This window comes from Gekko japonicus, unplaced genomic scaffold (genome assembly GCF_001447785.1).
Source record: "Gekko japonicus isolate JY-2015 unplaced genomic scaffold, Gekko_japonicus_V1.1 scaffold275, whole genome shotgun sequence".
NCBI lineage: Eukaryota > Metazoa > Chordata > Lepidosauria > Squamata > Gekkonidae > Gekko > Gekko japonicus.
The window spans coordinates 977,056-1,001,739 of record NW_015170895.1 but is presented as its reverse complement, the minus strand read 5'-3'; the positions used below and the strand labels follow the sequence as shown (position 1 = coordinate 1,001,739).

Below are 24,684 nucleotides of genomic sequence, written 5' to 3'. Positions count from 1 at the left end.
CTCTTGGCGAAGGAGGGGGAGATGGGGAAGGTCCAGTCTGCTCTCTCCTTCTGTGGTATTTGTTACTGGATCCAACCCATCTTGTTGCATGTTGAGTAAAATATGCATTGAGAGAAAAAGAGCCACACTTTCCTCCGTGTCGAAATAATGCTTGTAAGTGCAAGTATACCTATAAAGCATGAGTGCGTTTAGACTTAGAGCATTCTCTGTTCTTTTTCTTTTACAGTTTTACATGTGATACCAACAAAAATGAGGCTGAGAACGCGGAAAGCTTCTCAGCAGTCAAATCAGAACTACACGCAGCGTGCACTGAGGGTGAAGAGGAAATACTCCGAGGTCGAAGAAAGCTTACCTGTTGGAGGAGGGAAACCGCAGAAGAATGAAACTGGCTTATTGTCTTCAATCAAAAAGTTCATTAAAGGGAGCACCCCCAAGGTAAGTGCTCAGCAACTGTTTAGGATGTTTTAGTTTCCTTTAGAAGACTTGCGCGCTGGCTCTCTAGCCATGGAACCTGCTTGAGATGGCTTACCAGATAAAATACAACGAAGCCATAGACACAGCTAACAACCCTGCCAGAACACAGGACAGCAGAAAGCATTGAGCAGCTTAAAACGAGTCTGATAAAACAGATTGTAGGCTAAAAGCAGACTATAAAATTGATGTTAAAAGATTATACCTTAATTGAACTTCCAAGGAAAAATGTTTCTGCTTGGTGCCTAAAAGAGAGTAGGGTAGGTAACAGGCAAACCTCTGAGCATTCTGCGGGAAAGGGCCACCACTGAAAAAGCCCTGCCTGCGGTCGCCCACCCGCCTTACCTCTGAAGGCAGGGGCACAGCAAGTGGAGGTACTGAAGAAGACCCGGCGGCTAGGCAGTACGAGCGGAGGCGGTCTTTTGGGTACCCTGGCCACAAGCCATCTAGGGCCTGAAAACTGAGAATCAGAACATTGCGTTGTGCCTGGAAACTGAAGGGCAGCCAGTGCAGATTCTCAAGTAGTGGCTCAGTATGATTCCTGTAACTCACCAGCCCCGCCAGCATATATATATATAGATATGTTTAGCGGAATAAATTAAATGCTAGGCATTTTGCAAAGTGCCTGGTCTTTCAGGTGGCCGTGGCTTAAACAGTCTGACCCCTTGTATAAGGAATCGGTCCCAAGGGAAGAGGCTGCTGTTTTCTCCCCACTCTTCTTGAAAACATAAGAGTAGACCTGGTGGACCAGACCAGTGGTCCCTCTGTTAGCATCCTTGTTTCCCTGTGGCCTCTGACCAGCGACAGCAGCGCTCCCCATTGTCTGGGTCCAGGGCCCTCCTTTGGCTGTCACGGTTAATAGCCAGTGATAGATTGATTATTTAATTAGTTGCGCCATTTATCTGTTTCGCCTTCCTCCTTGCTGGGGACCCAGAGTGGCTCACTTCGTTCTCCTCACATCAGAGGGTTGGAATCCAAGTCTTCTGAGGAAAGGCTGAAAGAGTTGGGTCTGTTTAGCCTGGGAAAGAGAAGCCGTATTAGAGGGGACAGGATTGCCGTCTTCAAGTATCTGAAGGGCTGTCATGTAGAAGATGGAGCGGATCTATTCTCTCTCGCTCCGGATTGCAAGACTAGATCTAATGGGTGGAAATGACAAGGGAGTCGTTACCGGCTAAATATCAGGAGAAACTTCCTAACTGTCAGAGTGGTTGAGCAGTGGAACAGACCGCCTCGGGAGGGGGTGGATGCTCCTTCGCTGGACGTTTTCAAGCGGAGGCTGGACGACCCTCTTTCGGGTATGTCATAGGGCTGTCTTTTGGCTATGCTCTTGCAGGGTGCAGGGAGGTTGGACTAGATGATCTGCGAGGTCCCTTCCGACTCTCACATCCTGTGATTCTATGATTCCTCTCCCTGTGAGGTAGTTAAGCTGAGTATGCGACTGGCTCAAGATCCTCCAGCCGGCTTCCGCGGAGGAGCAGGGATGTGGACCTGGCCTCCTAGATCCCTCTAATCACTACACCACCCCGGCTCCCATAAATCCCCCATAAATCTGTTGAGTGCCTTTTTAAAGTACCTCTAAGTCAGTGGACATCGCACATCTCGTGGCAGTGAGTTCTGCAAGCTAGCTACCTGTCATGTGAAGTGGAACTTCTACTTGTCTGACTTGAATCTACATTTAATCAATTACATAGCATTGCCTCCAGTTCTGGTTATGATGGATGAAGGGGGTGGGTGGGAAGGCTATTCTCTGTCCACTTTTTCCACCCCTTGCATAATCTTGTAGACCTCTAACATGTCACCCTCACGCTCACCTTTTTTCTAAACTAAAACACCCCACCCCCACCCCAAGGTGCTCTAGCCTTGCCTTGTCGGGCAGGTGCTCCGACCCCGTGATCATTTTGGTTGCCCTTTTCTGCACTTTTTCCAGCTCTTCAGTATCCTTTTTGAGATGTGGCGACCAGAACTGTACACAGTATCCCAAATGAGGCTGCACCAGTGGTGTCATCTGCACTGTGGAACTCCTCTCAAGGGGAGAGTCACCAGGTCTGCTATGTTGAGATTTTCAGGTGGCTGGATTGGAAATGTGTTGCTTTCTGTCAGACTTCCCGTGAACCCCTGAGCTCAGTGACTTCACTTCTGGGCAGCTGCTGTTAGTTTTAGATGCACTGCTTGGAAGACTAGCTTGCTAAGTAGCGTGACAACAAATTGAACACGATAGTTCTTAGCATGGGCAGCAGACCCAGGGGTAATAGGATCAAGGACAAAAACTACTGTCGTTTGCTAATTCCCTATATGGAGTTCATTGTGATCAATATAAAAATAATGCAGGCTCTTCTGTTGCTACAGTTTATATTAACTCTATGGAAACAAACTCAGTTCAGTGCCTTCAGTCAGGAGTTCTGCTGGTTGTCAAAAGTGTCGTCCAGTCACTGTGATATTGATACAGCCAATAACCCCACCCCACATGTCCAAGTTAGGCATCAGAAGGGTGGGTCAGATTGTTCTGTTGTTGCTGATCAGAGTGGAAACTGACCTGGGGAATTTCCTTCTTTCAGGAGAACAGTAGTGGGTCATTCTTGTAATTGGGGAATACAAAGTAGCTGAACCAAGCAAGGGAACACGTTTGATCCACATGTGCACGAGGGTCTAGGATAGGGGTGTCGAACTCATTGGTTATGAGGGCCGGATCTGACATAAATGGGACCTTGTCGGGCCGGGCCGTGTGTGTCATAAAATGTAACGCCAGGTAGCGGAGTTATAAACTTTATAAAGCACACAAACACAACGGTTCTTTTTAAATAAAAACATGCTAAAAAGATCAGTGCTCTTGCAATATTTCGTTTATTTAGCAGTGTCTGATAACTGACACCTCTTGCTCTGAATTATTGCATCAAAATGTCTGTGCTGTTGCAATCCTGAGTGTGCTGTTCAGGTGTGTATCTGTAAGCTGCAAACCTACGATGACGCAGCAGCAGCAGCAGCAGAACTGGAAGAAGAAGCAGAAGACAGGCAGTTCCACTGCGAGCCTGACAGAAGCCCTCTGGAGGCCTGATCTGGCCCCCAGGCCGCATGTTTGACACCCCTGGTCTAGAACCTTTTGTGGGCTGTGCTGTCCTAGGCTCTCCTGGCTGAACAGAGCGGAGAATTTCCGTATGTTCCCAGAGTGATAACCGTCTGCAGGGATGGAGGAGAGTCTTCACGACAACCTATGAGCTGTGGAAATTTTTTAAGTGGGCTTTCCTGCTCTTTAAGGTAGTATAGGTCATAGATGCAAAATCTCAAGAGCGAGGACAGAAGTACATCAGCCAGCCTCAAAAAAATCTTGATAGCATGGCCTTAGAATTCAGTACTGCTTAAATGAAATCAATTTGAACCTTTTATTTTTGTTTTCCGTTGCATTGAGGTGTAGAAATGTGAGGGGGGGGGAATGCAGATGGGTTCTTCTGACCCCTTTTATTTAAGTCACAATCCCCCCCCCCCCAATTCAGAAATGAACCTTGGAAGAACGTGATAAAAAAAGTGAGGCAGATGCTGGCGTTCACTGCCACGCTCATAAAAGTGAGGATCAGTAGAAACTGACCCAGAAAATTTTGCTAGTAGTTGTCTTTTAAAAAAACAAAACCTGGTGATGATTTGGCCATGTTTTCTGTTTTAAGGATGAAAGAGAGCATCCAGCTAAGAGAAGTCGCATTGAGCGTGATATAGATGACAACCTGATTAGTTCTACTCCTCGAACAGGAGAGAAACCTAACAAACAGATCTCTCGAGTGAGGCGGAAAAGTCAAGTGAATGGAGGTTTGTGAACGTTTTACCCATTCTTTCTTCTGAAGTCTTTGTTCCTTCGGCACCACTGAAGTAACTAGGACTGTTGGCACTGGTTTGATGGAAGAGAAGGACTGAGCTCGTAGTTGCGGGACGGCCCTGGGGATGACTGTAACATGTATGTCATGCCTTTATTGCGTAAAATGCTTTTTGGTTTTCCCCTGATGCTTAGAGCAAATATCTGAAGCTGGAATGTGGGTGGGGCAGGGGGGCTATGTCAGCATTCAGACAAACTATAGAAATCTGTGGTCATGTGTTTGTTTCCTCCACTCCTTATATGCCCGACCTTAGGGAGGGATAGAGACTTCCTAGTTTAAAATTAACTTTAATTTCCTGTGATATCTGAATTAGGTTCCTTAATGAATTGCAATCACTTTCGCTTGTAAGCCCCAGGATTTTAAACAAGAAATAAACTAGATTCAGGTGGGTAGCCGTGTTGGTCCCGTGGCATGCCCACGAAAGCTTATACCTTGAATAAAACTTTGTTGGTCCTAAAGGTGCCACTGGTCTTAATAGAAATAAACTAGAATTTGTTAAGCTCCCAGTTTGGATGTCAAGACAAATGACAGTCAGGTCTAAACCGGGAAGTCTTCATTGTTGGTGGGTGTGAGGCCGGGGACCTCCCATGCTCAGACAGCGTCCTGCCCGGGACCACACAACGACCTTCTCACTGAGCTGGGGTCTGTATCTTGGTCTCTCTCAGGCAGGCAACGAAGCTGTCTGCTGTTCTTGACATGAGAGCCATTACAGGGCTTGCCGTTGCAAGGGAGCAATATCGCCAGTGCAGGTAGCTTTTCCTCCTGCATGAAAACGGGCAGAAGGGACAGGCTTCTCTGCTTGCAGCCTCCCCCCCCCCCAAATTCATCACTTTTTAAGAAGCACACATTCTCTTTTTTTTAAAAAAAAATCAAATCAAGACACCGGCTATCCCAGCTCTTTCCCAGTTGTGTAGGTGAACTGTGTAATTGTTGCAGTTTGGTACGCTACCAGCTGCTACAGGTTTCTCTAGTGGCCCCGTGGCTGCGTCCTCCAAGAGATCTTGCTCCCTGATCTGGTGCAGTCAGAGGTGGCCGGCTGTGATTCCAGTCTGGTGTCGTGGTTAAGTGCATTGACTCTGATCTGAGAGAACCAGGTTTGATTCCCCACTCCTCCACTTGCAGCTGCTGGATGACCTTGGGCAAGCCATAGTTCTGATAAGAGCTGTTCTCTCAAGGGCAGTCCTCGAAAGAGCTCCCTCAGCCTCACCTACCTCACAGGGTGTCTGCTGTGGGGAGGGGGAGGGAAAGGAGATTGTAAGCCGCTCTGAGACTCCTTTCGGTAGTGAAAGGCGGGGTAGAAATCCAATCTCTTCTTCTTCTTCTTCATCGCCTGGGAGGCTGTAGGCCGGGCAGTCACGTCAGCTCTGGCGGGTCTGCTGCAGAGTGAGGGAGGGGCCGTCCTAGTCCGTGTGCCTGGCTAGGGTCTGGGAGGCCCAGGTTCAAATCCCCACTTCTGCCACAGACGCTCACTGGGTGACCTTGGACTAGTCACTCCTTCTCGGCCTACCTCGCAGGGCTGTTGTGAGGATACAACGGAAGAGGGGATAATGATGTAAGCCAATTTGGGCCCCTGCTGGGGAGAAAGATGGGATGTAAGTAATGTAAATAAACTCTGCCTGAAGACTGTGATCTGTGTTAGGAATCTTTAGCCCCTGAGCGGAAGCACACGTTGGTGGACGGAGGATATTGCCTAGAGGTGTCGTGGCAAAAAAGCCTTGTGGCATCCCAAGGACTAACACAGTTACTGTAACGTGAGCTTTTATGAGTCAGAGCCCTGAAAGTGGTATCAAGTGCAATATCGCTTTTTCTTCCTGTACAAATATTTATCACGTGGCTTGAAGGTAAAAGGCACATCTCTGGTAAACATGTTGGGACCGGGGTTCATTTGATGGCATTGGAAACTGGGCTAGTGCAAGTGTTTTTGTGTGTGTTCTAGAAGCTGGAAATTATGAAATGACAAACCAGCACGTTCGGCAAAATGGAAAATTGGAAGATAATCCCACCACCGGCAGCCCCCCACGAACTACGTTACTGGGCACCATATTTTCTCCTGTCTTCAATTTTTTCTCACCAGCAAATAAAAATGGCAAGTATTGTACCTTGCTAGATCAAGGGAATGCTGTAGACATAGTTTACCTTGATTTCAGTAAGGCTTTTGATACGGTTCCCCCTAATATTCTTGTTGACAAATTGGAAAAATGTGGTTTGGATCCTATGACTGTTAGGTGGAACTATAACTGGTTGACTGATCACACCCAAGGAGTACTTGTGAATGGTTCCTCATCTTCTTGGGGAGGAGTGACAAGTGGAGTGCCTCAAGGATCTGTCCTGGGACCTCTTTTGTTCCACATCTTTATCAGTGATTTGGATGAAGGGATAAAGGGAATGCTTATTAAATTTGCAGATGATACTAAATTGGGAGGGGTAGCAAATACGGTAGAAGACAGATTCAGGATACAGGATGATCTTGGCAGGCCGGAAAATTGGGCTAAAACAAATAAAATGAATTTCAATGTGGTTAAATGTAAAGTTCTGCATTTAGGTAGAAAAAATCAAATGCATAATTAAAGGTTGGGGGAGACTTGTCTTGGCAGTAGCATGTGCGAAAAGGATCTAGGGGTCTTAGTCAATGTTCCCTCTAAACTGTGGAGTCTTGTGAGCTACTGGCATTAAAGTTGTGAGCAAGCGATTTGGCTCCTGCATAAATTGGTTTGCTCTGGAGCCATCCTGCCTGAGCTAACACAAAAATGTGTGAGCCGGAGGCTAAAAAACTTTGAGCTAGCTCACACTAACTCAGCTTAGAGGGAACACTGGTCTTAGTAGACCATACACTGAACATGAGTCAGCAGTGTGATGTGGTTGCTAAAAAGCCAAATGCAATTTTGGGGTGTATTAACAAGTATAGTGTCCAGATCACGCAAAATGGTACCACTTTACTCTGCTCTGGTTAGACCTCACCTAGAGTATCGTGTTCAGTTTTGGGCACCACAATTTAAGAAGGATATAGACAAGCTGGAACGTGTCCAGAGGAGGGCAACGGAGGTGGTGAGGGGTCTGGAGACCAAGTCCTGTGAGGAAAGGTTGAAGGAGCAGGGTATGTTTAGCCTGGAGAGGGGAAGACTGAGAGGTGATATGATAACAATCTTCAAGTACCTGGAGGACTGTCATCTAGAAGATGGTGCAGAGTTACCGTCTGTTGCCCCAGGAGGTCAGACCAGAACCAACAGAATGAAATTAAACCAGAAGAGTCTTCAGCTAAACATTAGGAAGAACTTCCCGACAGTTAGAGCGGTTCCTCAGTGGAACAGGCTTCCTTCGGAGGTGGTGGGCTCGCCTTCCTTGGAGGTTTTCAAACAGAGGCTAGGTGGCCATCTGACAGGAACGTTGATTCTGTGAACTTAAGTAGATCATGAGACGGAGGGCAGGAAGGCCTCAGTGCATAGTTCTCGTGGCCCTTTCTTACACGCCCAGGGAAATGCTGATTACCACTTTGAGATCAGGAAGCAATGTTTCTCCAGGCCAGTTTGGCCGGGGATCCTGGAGGGTTTTTTGCCATCTTCTGGGTGTGGAAGGATGGTCACTGGGTGTGTGGAGGGGGAGGTATTTCTGAATTTCCTGCCCTGTGCGGGGGGATGGACTAGATGATCCTGGAGGTCCCTTCCAACTCTATGATTCTATCAAGTTGCACTTACATATGAAGTACTGTGAAATAGCTATGAAGAAAAACTTGTCGTCTTCTGGGCAGGAAATAAGGATTTTGATTATTCATGCTTTTAAAATCTTAAAAATTAAAAATTAATGATAGTTCATCCTCAAGTAGCTTGACCTGAGTGCAGTGGCCAACTGTAAGCGTCCTTCTCATTTCAGGAACGGCTGGCTCGGACTCTCCTGGGCAGGCTGTGGAAGCGGAAGAAATAGTGAAGCAGCTGGATATGGAACAGGTCGACGAGATCATCACCAGCACTGCCGCCTCGGCCAACGGAGCATCTTATGCCAGCCAAGCGGTACAGGTCCGGTCAGCGATCAACAACGGCTTGGAGGAGGTGGAGGATGTGCCTGATCGTGACCTGCCCCCTCTCACGGGTAAGGGCCACACGTGTTCTGGTTTGCCCCGGGACACTTAGCGACCAGACCCGCTCTGCCTTTGCCAGTCCAGTTCCTGCCCACGCCAGTGAGGTGGGCCCAGGTTGCTGTGCAGCTCATAGGGCTGCCTGGCCCTGAGGGACGTGGGAGTGCCTGGGAACTTTGGGGACACTGCCTCTCGGAGTCCTGAAGGGAGAGGGCCAAAGAGACTGAAGCTGCTGGTCAGTCTGTTGAGCTTAAGCAGAGAACAAGCTGTAACACCCCCCCCCCCCCCCAAGGCCACAACTCTCAGGTACACAGCCTCAGGAGTAATATTTTCTGGTTGGGTATTCAGATGTGTCGTATCTGTTTCCATGATGGTACTTTTAAAAAAAATAATAACATCTGCACAAAATGACAGGTGATTCTTGCAACATGTCCTGCGCAACCTTTAACTGTTTTATTGTCATTAACTTGGGCAATCAGTCCCCTTCGAAAGATAAACTGTAAGGATCCAGCCCAGCTCAGTGGTTTGGTGTAGTGGTTAGAAGTGCGGACTCTAATCTGGGAGAACCGGGTTTGATTCCCCACTCCTCCACATGCAGCTGCTGGTGTGGCCTCGGGTCAGTCACAAGGGCTCTCGGAGCTGTTCTCTCAGGAGCAGTCCTCGAAAGAGCTCTCTCAGCCCCACCTGCCTCCCAGGGTGTCTGTTGTGGGAAGGGGAAGGGAAAAGGGATTGTAAGCCACTCTGAGACTCCTTCAGGTAGTGAAAGGGAGGGTATAAATCCAATCTCCTCCTCTTCCTCCTCCTCCTCCTCTTCTTCTTCTTGCCCAGTAGCCCTGAAGCAGGTTTTGGTCAGATTGGACTCTGATCTGGACTCTGCGGTTTCTGCTTGCTTCTTTGCCAATGAAATCTTTTCAACCCAGTCACTTGCATTCTGGCTTGGGCGCAGATCAGGTGACAGAGGTGTCAGGAGACACGGCCAGTTGCGGATGGCTCCTCCCCCCCCATAGGTGGCGACAGGATGACAGGAGGGCCATTTCCTGCAGGCTGGGTCTGTGCTAGCCGTGCGCTGATAAAATTGGGACCCCTGAGGATCAGGTTAACAACAGCTTTTTAAAAATAAGTCTGCTCCCTGAAACTTTTAAAGGCAGCTATTGTTAGGGCTTGGGTTTAAAATAATGGATAGGAATACTGCCTTGCAGCTGGTTTTGTTAGCCCTGTCAGCCACTCTTGACACCATTGATCATGCCATCCTGTTGTCCCACTGGGAATACAGGGTGGGTGAGGGGGTGGGCGTGCAGTGGTTTCAGGTGTGTGTGTGTGTGTGTGTGTGTGTGTGTGAACACAGGGCGTGGTCAAGGGCGATAACAGAGTCTGGGCATTGATCGGGGGTTGGGGGGCGTTGCAGGGCTCTCATCTTTTTCCGTGAAGTTGTTTTCATCTCTCAAGGAGAGCTCTCAGTAAGAGTGTCTGTAGCTTTAGAGTTGGGTGTGATCACACCCAGCCATAAAGGTCTTTGACTAAGTAGCTGGATGCAGCTGTCTTGTTTTATTATATATTTACTTAGAGAATTGTGATGCCACCTTTCCAGGGTTCCTTTGCCACCAGGAAACCTAAGAAACCAACATAAAGCAGGCCGAAGCTAACTACTTGATGCATTGTTAGTGTTGTCCAACAGGTGTTTTAGTTCGTTTTCAGTGCTGGTCGTGACTCCCAAGGACGTAACTTGGCTGTATCTCTTCCTCTTTCATATCAGTGGGGTTTCTCCCCATGTCACTTGTGAAAATGGCGAAGAGCTCTCTCCCTTCTGCTCACGCCCAGAGGCTTGTGTCTCTGCGGAGGGAGCGAGACAAATACAGTCTCTCACCTTGAGCAGAACAAAAGACACAGGAAGCAGACTCAGAGCAGGCATCGTGGGCATTTCCCCAACTGGACTCAGCTACTGGGTTCAATTCAAGGTCCTGGCGATCAAGTACAAAGCCCAACCGCGGCCTCGGACCCTCACATCTACAGGGCCACCTCTTGTCCTTTGCTCCGACATGACAGTCTCATCTGCTCATGGCCTTCTGCCCATGCCACCTGACAAACAGGCAAGATCAACAGCCCCTCCCCCCCCGGTACACGTGCTTTCTCTCTTGTGGCCCCCACCTTGTGAGTGGCCTGCCTGGAAAGGTCAGCAGGGCCCCCACACTTCTGTCACGCTGCGAACTATGTGAGATGGAGCTGTTTGGGAAGGCTTTTCCGTATAGGTAATCGCACTGTGCCTAGCCCTGGATGGCCCAGGCTGGCCTGATCTTGGAAGATCGCGAAGCGAAGCAGGGTCGGCCCTGTCCAGTGTCTGGATGAGAGGCCACCGAGGAGGGCCAGGGTTGCAGCCGCTGGGGCAGGCAACGGCAGCCCACCTCTGAACGTGCCGTGCCTTTGCTTTCCACCACCAGTTCTGTTCTAGTCTTAACAGAATGGTTCAGGGAGGCGCTCTATAAAAGGAAAGGGACTGTGACGTTATACTGCTGTGTACAAGATGTATTATTTCCCTTTGGTCACTGCAGAGTCTCTGTGGGTGCAATACTATTTTTCTCCATTATGCCTGCCCTCTGTATCACGCCTGGCCTGCTGTGTTCATTCAGCTTTCTGTAATCTCAGTCCTAGTCAGTGTTCCCTCTAAGCTGTGGAGTCTTGTGAGCAAAAATTCTATATTGTGAGCTACTGGTGTTAAAATTGTGAGCGAGGGATTAGTCTTCTGCATAAACTAGTTTGCTCTGGAGAAAAAAAAGTGAGCTGGAGACTAAAAAACTGTGAGCTAGCTCACACTAACTCAGCTTAGAGGGAACACTGGTCCTAGTATATCACTTATTAGGCATCTCTTCATATTGATTGCACTGATTTACATGGTGTAATCTACACTGAGGGTCAACAAGGAATGTAGACTTATAAATATATAAATAAACGATGAATACATGCACAGGGCTGCCCTTGAAGAGACCTCAGAAACTTTAGTTAGTGCCTTCTCCCAGAAGAAGCCTGCAAGGGTGCTCTGCTTTGGGCAGCAGGAAATGCATGCCGCTGGTCCAGATGAGGGCTTTTTACCCTGGTAGCTCCCGTTCTTTTTTCTTGGGGGGGGGGCTGTCCATTGAAGTGAGGCGTGTCTCATCTTTGCTGTTGTTCAGGAGAAGGCGCAAAGCAGAGCTTTTAAAAATGGCCTTAAGTCGCCCTGACCTGGACAGCCCCCAGACCAGCCCGATCTCATCCGGTTTTGGAAACTAAGCAGGGCCGACCCTGGCAAGTACTTGGAAGGGAGGCCTCCAAGGAATACCAGGGCCTGGGATGCAGAGGCGGGCACTCAAGCCACACCTCTCTGGAAAATGTCCCAAGCCCCCAGTGGGGGTCGTCAGAAGCCGCCATGACTTCCGGGCATGCAGGCGCATACGCAAACACAAGTACCCACAAAACAAAAGTGGCCTTTGGCTGATTTATGATTTTGGTGTGAGTACGGTTTTTGAAGCTGTAAAATTAATTTGTTTTATAGACTGGGTTGGACTGTTTTGTGGAAACCGCTTTCGATGATACGGGAATACAGTCTATAAATGTATTTTCAATAAAGTGCTGCTGGCCTCCAGTCCGCTGCTAAAAGAAACATTCTCTCTCCTTCAGATTAACTGAGTGACAACTAATCATGTTTTTGTAGCACCGGTCTCTCCGGACAGTGGTTATTCGTCAGCTCACGCTGAAGCCACCTATGAAGAAGACTGGGAAGTCTTCGATCCGTATGTATTCCTGTTTGATATCAGCTTGTAATTCTAGGTATTTTATAGGATAAAATAAAAATATGTGTATAAGTGATCTTTATTGGCGATTAAAGGAAGTGAATCAACTTTAAATATTTTATGATACCCTGAGCATAATTCTGCCAGCCACAGTTGAGGGACCATGGTAGTTAAACCAGCATGAAACAACCTCATTTAGTCTCACAATTCTCACGCGCCCCCAAGCTCTTTTCCAAAGAGGGGGTTGTTTCAGGGTTTCATGTGTCTGGTATTATTATTATTATTATTTCTATCCCACCCTCCCTGCCGAGGCAGGCTCAGGGAAGCTTACAACGTTCATAAAAACAGACCTCAATTGTGCCAGGCACTATCCTACAAGCCCGGCGCCTTATATCAGTTTGCCGGCCCTTAACACTGACTTTCAACTTGCTTCTAAGTGGTCCACCCTCTCTGCAGTCACCCCAGAAAGCATTCATTGAAATCAGTGAACGAACAGTATCTTGTTTTGTCTCCCTCCCAGCTACTATTTCATCAAGCACGTCCCACCGCTAACGGAAGAACAACTTAATCGGAAGCCTGCTCTTCCACTGAAAACCAGAAGCACACCAGAGTTCTCCTTAGTTCTAGACTTGGTAAGGATTATAAATGATGCTTGGTAGAAACTTGAACCTTTGATTATGGCACTCGTGTGGTGGACAAATGGGGAGGGGATCCTTTCAGAGAACGCAAGTCAGTTATTAATTTGTTGACCTTTAAGTCTTGCTGTTTTCTTAACTCTTTGTAGGATGAAACATTAGTCCATTGTAGTCTAAATGAACTCGAAGATGCTGCACTTACCTTTCCAGTCCTTTTCCAAGATGTCATTTACCAGGTAATCAAAACCTACTTGGGGTGAAAGGCAAACCTGTTTGTATGAATTAATGGGCAAAATGCTCATCTTGCCCATGATGTCCTCTCGCCTTCCCTACATGTTGAAACTTAAGTGGTGTTGGTTACATGACATTTTGTTAGGCAAGTTTTCAGGTGTTGGAAGCTCTGTGGCTCACTGCCTATTATTGTGTCAGTTGCAGTGTTGATCAGTTTAGGAAGTCAGATGGATTCCTCTTACTTGTATTTCTTCTTAGCAACCTTACCAGTAAGCGCAGGCAGGAGTACTGGAAGTGTTAAATGGCAAGCCATTTGCCAGAGAAGAGCTTGGCCACAGGCATTCTTTCTTCCTTGCACGAGGAAACTAATCCATGCCGTTTAATTGCTTATTTCTACCAAAATAAACAAATAAAACCTTTCCAGAGCTGCTGATCATTTGCTCTCCGAACAGATCCCCCTCTTCGTTCCTAGCTGCCGCTTTTTGTGACTAGAGTTGCTTTTGTTGATGGAGTCTGCCAGGTTGCGAGCTGCTGGTTGTGCTCCACAACACATTCTTAGCTTTCATCTCCTGGGCGTTCAACCATTCTGTCTAGGAAGGAGCAGGAAGAGGAGGAGGAGGAGGTGTGCTCCAGCAACTGCCAAAGATGCTGCACTGACCCCAGCTGTTGTTCTCAGGTGCCTATTGTGTGATGTACCTGGGAGTAGGCAACAGCTTCCCTCCATGTAGTTCGCACGATATTGGACCCCTCTGTAGTATCTTTGGAGAATGACATCAGACACCTTAAACGGACACTTGTCCAGGTACTTTACCCTAATTTTAAAACTTGTCTTTTGTCTTTTGTTCTATTTTTAAAATCCTTCAGAATTCTGAGGCTTAACATGAGATTCAACAACAACAACATGGGTTGCCTGTCTCCTGTTTGGTGATTACCATGTTCCGTTCCCTCTTAGACTAGACTGGAAGAGACAGCTGACTCTTGGAGAGCAGAAGTCAGGGCTGGGATTCTGCCAGGGCATGGCATTCCTTCCACCTGTGCGTTCTGTGACTGGGGTGCTCCGTACATCGGACTCGGGCGCAGCTCAGTAGCAGGCACTGCTCTACAAAAGTTTGTTAATCTGATGAGGGTTTTTTTGAAGGATGATTCTATCAGTGATTTGAGACATGTTTAGGGGGGGGGAGAGTTAAATTTAGAATTTGCACTGGACAGAGTCCGAACAGTCTCTTTTGCCTGAAGTTTGTTAATGTTTTTTTAGCAGTGGTTCATTGTCTTGGTGTCGGGGAGCTGAAAACTCAGCAGACTTCAGTTTCTGCGATTATGGCAGCATTTGCCTGGGAGTCTAATAACTTTCAGTTTTGAACCTGTTTACTGACTCTGTTTCACTAAAAGTTTCTTCCAAGTAAACAGGCTGAGATGTGCAGCTATGAATGCTCCAGAGGTGGTCCCAATCCATAAGCATTTTGCACCTCAGGGACATTTGGAAGTAAATTGCACTGTTTTCATTGGTGCCAGTTTCCAAATTTGTACGCTTAGGATCTGGTTTATATCATTTAAGGCTATAGACAAAAACAGAGGTTGCTTCTTGGGAAACTCATTTCCGCCACTTATTACTTCAGAGATGAAGACTTTAAGCACTGCACCTGTGTCTGACAGTAATTCTCTACAAAGTAAACTCATTCATCTCTTACGATTTGGATTGAATTTCAAGTTTTATACATGCACTGCATAACAAAGTTTGGGTCCAGTGGCACTTTTAAGACCAACAGAGTTTAATTCAAGGTATAAGCTTTTGTGTGCAGGCACACTTCTTCAGATACACACCACATAGTATTCTTTAAGCTTTTCTTGTTGTGTTTCTGCTGACAAGGAAGAAGTACATGTAAAGGGAGGGAAAGGGGAAGATTAAAAAAAAGTGCAGAAAAGGGCAACTCGAATGATAAAAGGGTTGGAATACTTTCCCTATGAGGAAAGGTTAAAGCGCTTAGGGCTCTTTAGCTTGGAGAAACGACGACTGAGGGGAGACATGATCGAGGTTTATAAGATTATGCATGGGAAAGAGCAGGTAGAGAAAGAGGTACTTTTCTCCCTTTCTCACAATACAAGAACTCGTGGGCACTCCATGAAACTGCAGAGCGGTCGGGTTAGAACGGATAAAAGGAAGTACTTCTTCACCCAAAGAGTGATTAACACATGGAATTCACTGCCACAGGAAGTGGTGGGTGCTACAAGCATGGACGGCTTCAAAAGGGAATTAGATAAGCATATGGAGCAGAGTTCCATCAGTGGCTATTAGCCACAAGGTATAGCTAGGGGCTCTGGGGCAAGTGATGCTCTGTCTTCTTGGTGCTTGGGGGGGGGGGTCAACAGTGGGAGGGCTTCTAATGTCCTGGCCCCACTGCTGGACCTCCTGATGGCACTGGTATTTCTGGCCACTGTGTGACACAGTGTTGGACTGGATGGGCCTTTGGCCTGATCCAACATTGGTGTCTCTTATGTTCTTATGTTCTTATGATAATATGAGTGGATCCATCCGTCGTGCATTTGTAGCCCTTTACAATAATAACTGAAGTCCTGGCATTGTCCTATTTTTTTGCCAGTTTCTGGGTGGAAAATACCATTTAATCAAAGTACAAAAAGGGTAGCTGTGTTGGTATCTTGTATCAGAAACCATCAGGAGCTCTGTAGGCTGGAGCTGAGGTCATTAGATGCACCAGGTGTTTAGAATGTTTAGAACTTCCTTGCTGGAGACAGTAGCAGTGCTGGGTGGGAAATGCATTCTGCGCCAACAGCCAGGCATAGCCCAAAGGGGAGGCACCGCTGGCAGATGCAGACTACCAATAAGTGTGACCGGGAGGGCGTCTGTCGCCTGGCTTTGTTTTGGGATGAACCCCTTTCGGCTGTGCCTTCGGGACCACGATTGGGACACTGGGCTTAGACAGCAGCATAAGATGAGGACTCTCTGTCATGAAGCTTGTCCGGTAGTCTTTGGCAAGGCACCCCCTCCTTAGCCTGCTTTCCATAAGCATGGCACTCAGAAGTGTCATAGGAATTATCAGTCCAGAGGGGGGCATAACCCACATACCATCATTGCTACCTTATGCACTTAAAGCATTTTAAAAACTTCTTTTCCATCACGTTTCTTTGTTCTGAAACGTTGCTTTTTTCTGATCTGGAAGTTCTGCAGACTTCAGTGTTGTAATACTGTCTTTCTATGGTGAAGGCTTTTGTAAATGCTGTTCTATTTGTTTGTGTTTTCCCCTTATGATTAAATGTTCGTCTAAATGTTGAAGGGATCTTTATAGCATACAGATAGAGTGCCTACTGTAACACATGTTGCAGCAAACCTTTATTGGAGATGATATGAAGGTAATGTTTGTGGAACACGAGCTTGCTGATTTTCCCTTTGCAACTAAATAATGCATAGCTTTTCTCCAGAGGTATATTTTCCTCCAACTGGTGTTCACCACCCGCCTGCGTACCAGTACCGTCAGACTTGATGCTTTCAGGGGGTATTGGTGCTGGAAGGCTCATTTCATTGCTCTTGCCTGTTTGGGGAATATTTTTGTCATTCTTTTTGAATGCAACCTGCAGGCTTTCAGTGTGTGTCTGCTGATAGCTGGCTCAGTGTCCCGTGCAACAGAAATGGACTTTCATGCCATGCTCGGAGCGTTGTCCTTCAGGGGTTGGGTCTGATAAGAAAGGCAACATAGTCTAGAACATGCGTAGCCGAGAGAGGCTTTTTTCACTTCTGACGCCTCTGTGCGCATCCTGGCTGTGGCCAGGCGGGGCTCCTCCTGGGGCGAGGGGGAGCACTGTAAGACTTGGCAGGTTGATTCTTCAGAGTTTCCTTGTTGAAGGAAGATGCAGAATTCAACTAAGACAAGATGTTAACTAGATAAAACTGTGTATAGTTAACGCTGGGTGGCAAGTTCCAAATGCGAACAGGTTTGTAAAGCTAGGTGGTATAGAAACGAGTTACTTCCTCTTTCTATGAGAGGCATAAGAATTGGCGGAGTTTGCATTGTTTTCTGACAGTGGTACTAACTTGTGAGATATTTCCTTGGGCCTGAATTTAGCATACTAATCTGACAGAAGTGTTCTAGCTGAAGGGTAACTATCCTGAGGGTCAAAAGCATGGTGTTTGTTTGTTTGTTTGTTTGTTTGTTTGTTTTACAAATGGCCCTTAACTTGGTGGTTCCATATGTGATGTCTCTGATGGAGCCTTAACCAGCTGGTCACCAGGAAAAGAAGATAACTCTTTGACATAAGGGATTGCCAGCAATAAATCACTGCTGGATGTTCTCTGTTAGACCAGCAAATAGTATCATACATTGTAGTGTAAATTCTTATCGCTGACTGTGGTGTTAACATGTGTTTGACGGAAGAATTTACTGGCTACCTGTCGTTTACTTTAAATGTGAAACTTTCTCTCTGTTGTACATTCTGCTAAACTGTTTTTGTGTTCTAGGTTTACGTGCGGTTAAGACCATTCTTCAGAGAATTCTTGGAGCGGATGTCACAGATCTATGAGGTAATGCAAGTTGCCCGGATTGTGTGTGGGTCTCTTTAAGTGATTTCATGGCTGGGCAGGTGGTAATTGTGTCCTTGCTTCATTTGTAGATCATTCTTTTTACTGCTTCTAAGAAGGTGTATGCAGACAAGTTATTGAACATACTAGACCCTAAAAAGCAACTGGTCAGGTAAGCCTGGCCACAACCCAGTGGGAGCGAGGCACCTTTGCGATGTAAATCTTGATGGTCGTGTTTCAGAATTCTAGCCGTCTTGAAACACCGCAGCATGCTCAGAAGCGGAACACAAATGTGTGATGAAAAGTTGACGTGGTTTCAAAACAAAGCCTTGAAAGCACTAAGCATGGGTATGTGAGGCGTGTAGTCAAGTCACCAACAATATAATTACGGGAAATTAACTTTGGTCGCATGGCCGGTGACCTGATCTGTGCCTCCCCTGAACTCATGACCGTTCTGCTGCCGTGAACCCTTGGGCACTGGAAAGCTGACTTCTGGGCCCGGTCAGTTTGGCTTCCTTCCTTGGGCCTGCACACGGGACTCAGCATCTGAATACAAGAATTCTTTGCCATGGTTTACTGTACCAGATTTTCTGCCACAGTAATGGTGTGGGCCTTCCATCTCCTGGCTAAGTTAATCAAGTCTCTCTCTTCTAAATTACTACTGCTGCGAGGCCACGGCTTTGATTGTGTATCCACCACTAGGTTATTTCAGTTAATCTTACCTTGCAGGGTGTGGTCACTTTTCCTCAAACATAAAAGTTCCTTTTGCTCAGGCAGCGTCATCACTTGGCCACACGTTGAGAATGATGGTGATGATGATTGTACTGGATACAACAAGGACCCAGCAATTTTAAACAGTACACAAAAACAGAAGATTGCTGTACAAGTTCATATTTCTTGCAGTTCAATAATAACAAATCCGGAAAGATTTTGTGATAGATAAGAGCTACATACAGCCACTCATGAACTAATATACTGATTGTTGGATATTTTGAATAGAAGAAAACACCACAAACTCAGGTTTGACAAAGACTTTGACGAAACGGACAGTTAAAACTCGAGAAAGTTTGTCCTTGCTTGCCTTACTGGGACTTCAGTTTCCTGATGTTCATCCATTGAAACAAAGAATATCTATTAAAACAATATTATTGAACTGCAAGAAATATGAACTTGTACAGCAATCTTCTGTTTTTGTGTGATGATGATTGTACGGCAGAAGGTGGGGGGTTTGTTTGTGCCGGGGCAGGTGGGCATTCAGCCTTCAGTTGCCAATGGGCTTTCTCGGTGAGCAAGAGGTTGGCAGTCTGGCAGGGCTCAGAGTCGGGGCCTTATCAGAGGGAGCCCCGGTGGGTTCCATGGCACAAGCAACAACTTTCTAGGAAAGGGCAGGCCGCTAGCAGTTCCCCATCTGGTGCAGCTGGTCATTTGTGGGGTGACCTTTAAAGGCCATTCAGAATGGTCAGTTCCAGGTACTGTGGGGCTCGGCAGCCCAAAAGGGATTCATCATCATGACTGTATTTCAGGGGTGGATAAAGATCAGGGATGTAAAAAAAGGGGGGGTGGGGCTGTAATTTTTTTTCTTTTTAAGAGATGGTATTTCTCTCTTAATGACCTGGTTCAAAATGAATTGGAACTTAATGCAGACATATAAAGCGGAATGTATTCTGTGACAAACTTGTTGAAAGTGGCTGTTCCTTTTAAAGAAGAGTGGGCCGGATACCTTTGTTGCTCATCTGTCCGGCACAGCGGTTGGTGTGTTTACACGATGGCTTGTTTCTGGGAGCTAGGAGGTCGCTCCACTGACTGAGAGGAGGAGGGATCTTTTGCTGGGGTGAGGGGTGAGGCCAGGCTGTTCATATGGCAAACAAGGAGGGGCAGAGGTGGGAAAGAGACCTGTCCGAGGTGGCTTCCGACTCCCACCTCCCTGCAGAAGCTGCGAAGTGGGGCTGTGATTTGGCAATCAAGATCATCAATGTGTCACTTTCTAAAATAGTCAAAATATAAAGATGCTTCCGGAGGGCGGCCGTGTTTGTCTGCAGTTGAACAGCTACAGGCGAGGCAAGGAGTTAAACGGGATTCCTGCTCATGTCTGACGAAGAGAACTTTGACTGTCAAAAGTTCATACTCCAAAAACCTGGCTGGTCTCCAAGGTGCTGCTGGACTCGGATCCGGCTGAAAATATAGAATTAAATGTAAGAGAGAATAGTAATAGAAACGCTTTAGTGAAAGCAGGCTTTCCCCCTTCGCAATATAAGAAGAGAGAGAAGAGATTGGATTTATACCCCGCCCTCCACTCCCCAAGGGGAGTCTCAGGGTGTGGTCAGACGGTGTGCTGGGAGCGGTTTAAACTGCTCCGGCCCCGATGCGGTCTTTTTTTAACCTGGAGAATCGCGATCACACTCTCACCTCCTTGCTCCAGATCGCCGCGCAGCCTCATCATTCCCCGCCGTCCACACGCGGGAGCGTGCTTCACTGTTGTTTTTTCTCTCTCTCTCAGTTTGGGCATATGCACAGGCAGCCATCTGTAGAACTAAAATTTTCGCACGTGCGCAGAACTGCAATTTCCACTTCAACCTGATTGCTGTAACACTTCCCTTTAAACTTTAAAGGAACACTTCCCTTTAAATGTTTACCCCGAAAATGGCCTCCATGACATCCCGAACTCGTCTAAAGGCTAAAACTAGGATGTTTAAACATTGTTTTTAATAACGCGGTGGTGGACCTCTGCCTATGCGCACACCGGCAATGCTTGGGAAAAATGGTGGGCGAAAAGCAGAAGCCTCGGGTAGCTTTCGAGCGGGGAGGGGGTTTAAACCGGAAGTGGCTCGACACCGGAGGTGCGATCACACAGGGGAAAAATGCAGCTGGAACCTGGGAATCAGGAAAACACCACTTGGGGACCTGGTATCAAAATACTCCGGGTTAAAGCGGTTTTGAGCCGGAAAGTGACGGCTGGGGACGGGAGGCAGATGTTGACCGTGTGATTGCGCAGATAAAATCTGTTTCTGAGGCGAGCCATAAGCGGACTAAACAGCCTGTCTGACCTCACCCTCAGAGCGGCTTACAAGCTCCCTCCCCCTCCCCACAACAGGCGCCCTCTGAGGTGGGTGGGGCTGAGAGAGCTCTTGACAGAGACTGCTCTTTTTCAAGGACAGCTCTTATCAGAACCAGGGCTTGCCCAAGGTCACCCAGCCAGGTGCAAGCGGAGGAGTGGGGAATCAAACCCGGCTCTCCCAGATTAGAGTCCCCGCACTCAACCACGACACCAGACTGGCTCTAACCCACTGATTTACATTCATCTACGTTGGGGTGTTTGACAGTGCCGAAACGTTGGCGCTGCCTGCTGCTTTGTTTCTGGCCACCGCACAAAGGCTTTTGGGGGGGAGTGTGATTCAGGGGACCCCCCTGCCTCGCGGCCTTCCTCAGAGGCCCTGCTCCCGTTGCCCCACCTTCAGGAGCTGGATGGGGGCCGCCTGGCGGGGGAGGGCCTTTTCCGTGGTAGCCCCGCCTCTGTGCAGCACTACGCTGAAGGGTGTTCCCTGGCAGCCAGCGTTGGTCTTCCCCTGGCACCCGATCCGTATCCTCCTTTTCTCCCCTCAGGGCCTTTGGAGGCACTCTGACCTTGGTTATTCTTTGCCGTCTGGATATTGTTTTGGCAGGAGTTTGCCATTGTTTTTCGGCTTGTGAGTTGTACTCTAAATTACGTATCTTGCGTTATACCACGTTTAAATATTGCAAGCTGCCTTGACGATCAGTAGTGGGGAAGGCAGCGTTGAAATGCTTGGCATCAGTACATTGGGTGGTCCCAGAGCAAAACCTCATTGAAAAGGCTGTGCTCACAACGGAGCCCATCAGAGCGGGGGTCGGCTTTGAGACAGCAACACTGCCATGGTGCGTTTCCCTTTCCCTTTTAACTAACCACAGGCATCGACTTTTCCGTGAGCATTGCGTTTGTGTCCAGGGGAACTACATAAAGGATCTGAACATCCTTGGTAGAGATCTCTCGAAAACTATCATTATTGACAATTCACCACAAGCCTTTGCCTATCAGGTGAGTGTTTCGTCTCCTTCTTTTTCAAATCTCGTAAGACAAAAGTGGGGAAAATAAGTGGTCTGCTGACGTCTTGGCTGTTTGCTGGTCCCTGAGTGGGTGAAAGCAGTGCCGCCTCCTTCATGGCCCCCGCAGTAGTGGGGAATCCACCCGGAACACAGAGGCAGCCTTGGAACCGCCTGCCGTTTCGTCCTGGGAGGTCTCCCCCTTCTCTCCCAGAGGGCTGTCCCTCGGGTGGGTCTGGTCCCCCGGGAGCAGGGACCGTGCCTTCCCACTCTGTCCTCTGGTATCTGCTGCGCCAGCAGCTAAGGGAGCATGTGGATAGCGGGGTTCTCTGCCACCTCACAGCAAGCGCCTGCATCTTGTTTATGATGTCCACCACGACACACACGCGGTACCCTGGACTGTGGAGGCTGGGCGGTTTGGTAGTGGTGGACTAAGAGGACTGGACCCTCTGGAAGTGTGAGTGAGTGGAAAGCGCTTGTGGCCGGCCGCCACCACGAGGCTCCGTAAACCCTCTTCTGAGGGTCAAGACCCTTCTCAGCAGAAGGCGCCGCGGCCAGACGGTTTCCTGTCTTGTCTGGCCACGTGTCGATGAGGCAGTTGTCTTGTGCGGGTGGGGCCCCGAGATGCACAGAGATTCCCCCGTGCAGGAGAGCACCAGCACCTCTGAAGTGAGGACTGGCCAGGCCTTGCTGAGTCTGGTGGGGCAGGTGGGCGGGTTACAGACCACAGCGGGCAGAGGCGGCGACCGAACGAAGGCGGAAGTGGACGTCTGCATCGGGTAGAGGGTCTGTCTGTGCAGTTTTGCCTGCTTTTCACATCTTTGCCCCCTGCTGGTAGTCCTCCATGCCATGGTGCATTTTCTTTTCAAAATTCACTTAATACCCCCAATGAAATACTTCTGGGGGAAGAAGCAGGCAGCTGGGGTGGGGGTGGGGGGTGGGGGTGGAAGAAGAAGATGGGGAAAGGTCTGCCTCTGTGAATCCTTTGTGCTCATGTTTCTGTAGGGTCGAGACCATTTTCAGCCGGAAGCAGCGTCAACATTTTACAAAAATGCAAGTTGTCTTCCGACTGCATCAGTTTTGTGGAAGTTGTAAGCCCCGCGCAGCTGTGGCTCAGGGGACAGGGGTGTTTTGGCGCAAAGCCCTGTGTTCCAAGGATGGAGGGCTGCTGGTGCTCATCTTTGTCATGTCGCATACATGGTGTAGGAAGCACAGAATGGCTGTGATTGGTTGACACAAGAACTTTTGCTGCATTCGGCATTTAAAGCTGGAAGCACACACACACACACACGGGAGCAGTTTTTCAGGCTTGAGGGAAATTTAAAGTACAGTTGGGCTCCCAGAGAGACAAGCAGCGAAGGAAACTCTTGCTCAGCTAGGACGTTTCTTTGAGCTGGGGCTCTTGTGTGCCTCTCTGGGTCGTAGCCACCACCCGTCTCTCTCCTTTCCCTTTCGGAGAAATTCTAGCACAGAAAATTAACTTGCCCTCTGGTTTTTATTGCAGCTTTCAAATGGGATTCCTATAGAGAGCTGGTTCATGGATAAAAATGATAATGAACTCCTAAAATTGATTCCTTTTCTGGAGAAACTTGTAGAGCTGGTACGTACTTCAGAGACTGATCTTTATCTTTGTCTCGTAGCTTCATGAGACTTCATCTGCCTGGGCTCAGGAAAAAGCCTCTTTCATGCATGTCCCTCGGTGTCCCCGTCACACGCTCTGATCAGCTAACAGTATATGTCAGGGGATGGAAAGAGGCGCTCTGTGTGGCTTGTCTTTTGTGCAAGGGTGTGGAAGCGAAGAGGGTTGGCAGCGTCCTGCTCCTCTTTCCTCTGCACCGTCTTACGCCCCCTGGGTTGTGTTTTTACTCAAAAAACTGTGACTGGGAGGGCCAGAAGGAGAGGACGCGGTGTGTGTGTCTGTGCCTGGCCTACCACAGACAGGGCCTCCCTACTGATTTTGCTCAGCTTCTGAATCAGAGCGCTAAGAGTTGCTTTGTGGACTTGGATTATAAATGTTATCGAAAATAAAGATTGTACGGCTCACAGAAACAGTGAAAACACTGTTTCTAACGTGGAAAAAACTGGAAGAGGTCACTTTCTTTTTTGTTTCTCCCTCTTGCAGAATGAAGATGTTCGACCTCACATCAGAGACAGATTTCGTCTGCATGACTTACTGCCCCCTGACTAAACCCCATGCCTTCGTCAGACGACCGAAGGGGGAAAAATGCAGGAAACTCTTTTTTTTTCCCTTTTGGACTGAAACAAAAAAACATTGCCATTACTGTTGAAAGTTTTGCATTTTTGTACCCTGTCTCGCTTTTCTTATCTCTGACGCCCAACAGTAATCAAGGGTCACAGAAGGACTTTATATATATCGCCAGTGGAATACAGCTTAGTGCCGTGCAGCAGGTGGGCCACAGCAGAAAAGGCTCTTTAGAACTAGGGCAGCTCCAGTTTTCTTTTCTTTTTTTAATGTACAGGACATCTGCCATTTTTAAAGAATTCTGTTTCTGCCACCAGCAGTTTGACCTGTAAAAACGCAGGATTTTATGAATAACAGAGATTGAAAATGGACTCTTGTTTTCTCTCTGTTTGGTGCTCTCTTAAGTGGGTTTTGTAGCCACTTTTGTGTTGTTAACTTTTCAGATCCTCATTTCAACAGGAATGGCCAGTAAACGTTGGGTTGGGGTTTTTTTCCCCCCTGTTAAGGTTTATAACCTTTTTACATTTTTGACCTGTATTAGATTTTAGAAATTCATTATGCATTCCTTTTAGTTGAGGCGGCTTCATAGTCCCCATGCTGCCCTCCCCCCCCCCCCCCCCCCCCAAAAAAGCCAAATTTTACTAGGGTTTTTTTAATGATATGATTGGATGGCCGTTCTCCTGCTTTGTCTGCCTGCATACTGTATATTTGTTTAAAAATATTATCTAGTTTTATTCCATGTAAGTTTCATTTAGAAATCTGCGTTTATATATGATTTTGGGGTTTTTTTGTTTTCGTTTTGTTTTTTTGTTTCTGTAATATTCTACTGTAGTGGAAATCTTTTCAAAAATCAAGAGACTGGCTAGATAA

General features: G+C 47.6%; 1 protein-coding gene across 1 annotated transcript; it reads left to right on the top strand.

Annotated features, from left to right (window-relative positions):
* Positions 1-229: 229 nt before the first annotated feature.
* On the top strand, positions 230-24,421 carry CTDSPL2 (CTD small phosphatase like 2). Its single transcript, XM_015418503.1, has 12 exons — positions 230-435; positions 4,128-4,266; positions 6,268-6,417; positions 8,199-8,414; positions 12,083-12,161; positions 12,682-12,793; positions 12,946-13,032; positions 17,496-17,558; positions 17,648-17,727; positions 21,480-21,606; positions 23,116-23,211; positions 23,734-24,421. The coding sequence occupies exons 1-12, from the start codon at positions 250-252 to the stop codon at positions 23,797-23,799; spliced, it is 1,401 nt and encodes a 466-aa protein (XP_015273989.1). The 5' UTR covers positions 230-249; the 3' UTR covers positions 23,800-24,421.
* Positions 24,422-24,684: the final 263 nt, after the last annotated feature.

Bases quoted from the DNA above. Each gene is read 5' to 3' on its own strand.
- CTDSPL2 (XM_015418503.1), top strand. From the start codon at position 250: ATGAGGCTGAGAACGCGGAAAGCTTCTCAGCAGTCAAATCAGAACTAC. The intron at 21,607-23,115 runs GTGAGTGTTTCG...TTTTTATTGCAG, and splicing joins CACAAGCCTTTGCCTATCAG to CTTTCAAATGGGATTCCTAT. The intron at 23,212-23,733 runs GTACGTACTTCA...TCCCTCTTGCAG, and splicing joins TGGAGAAACTTGTAGAGCTG to AATGAAGATGTTCGACCTCA.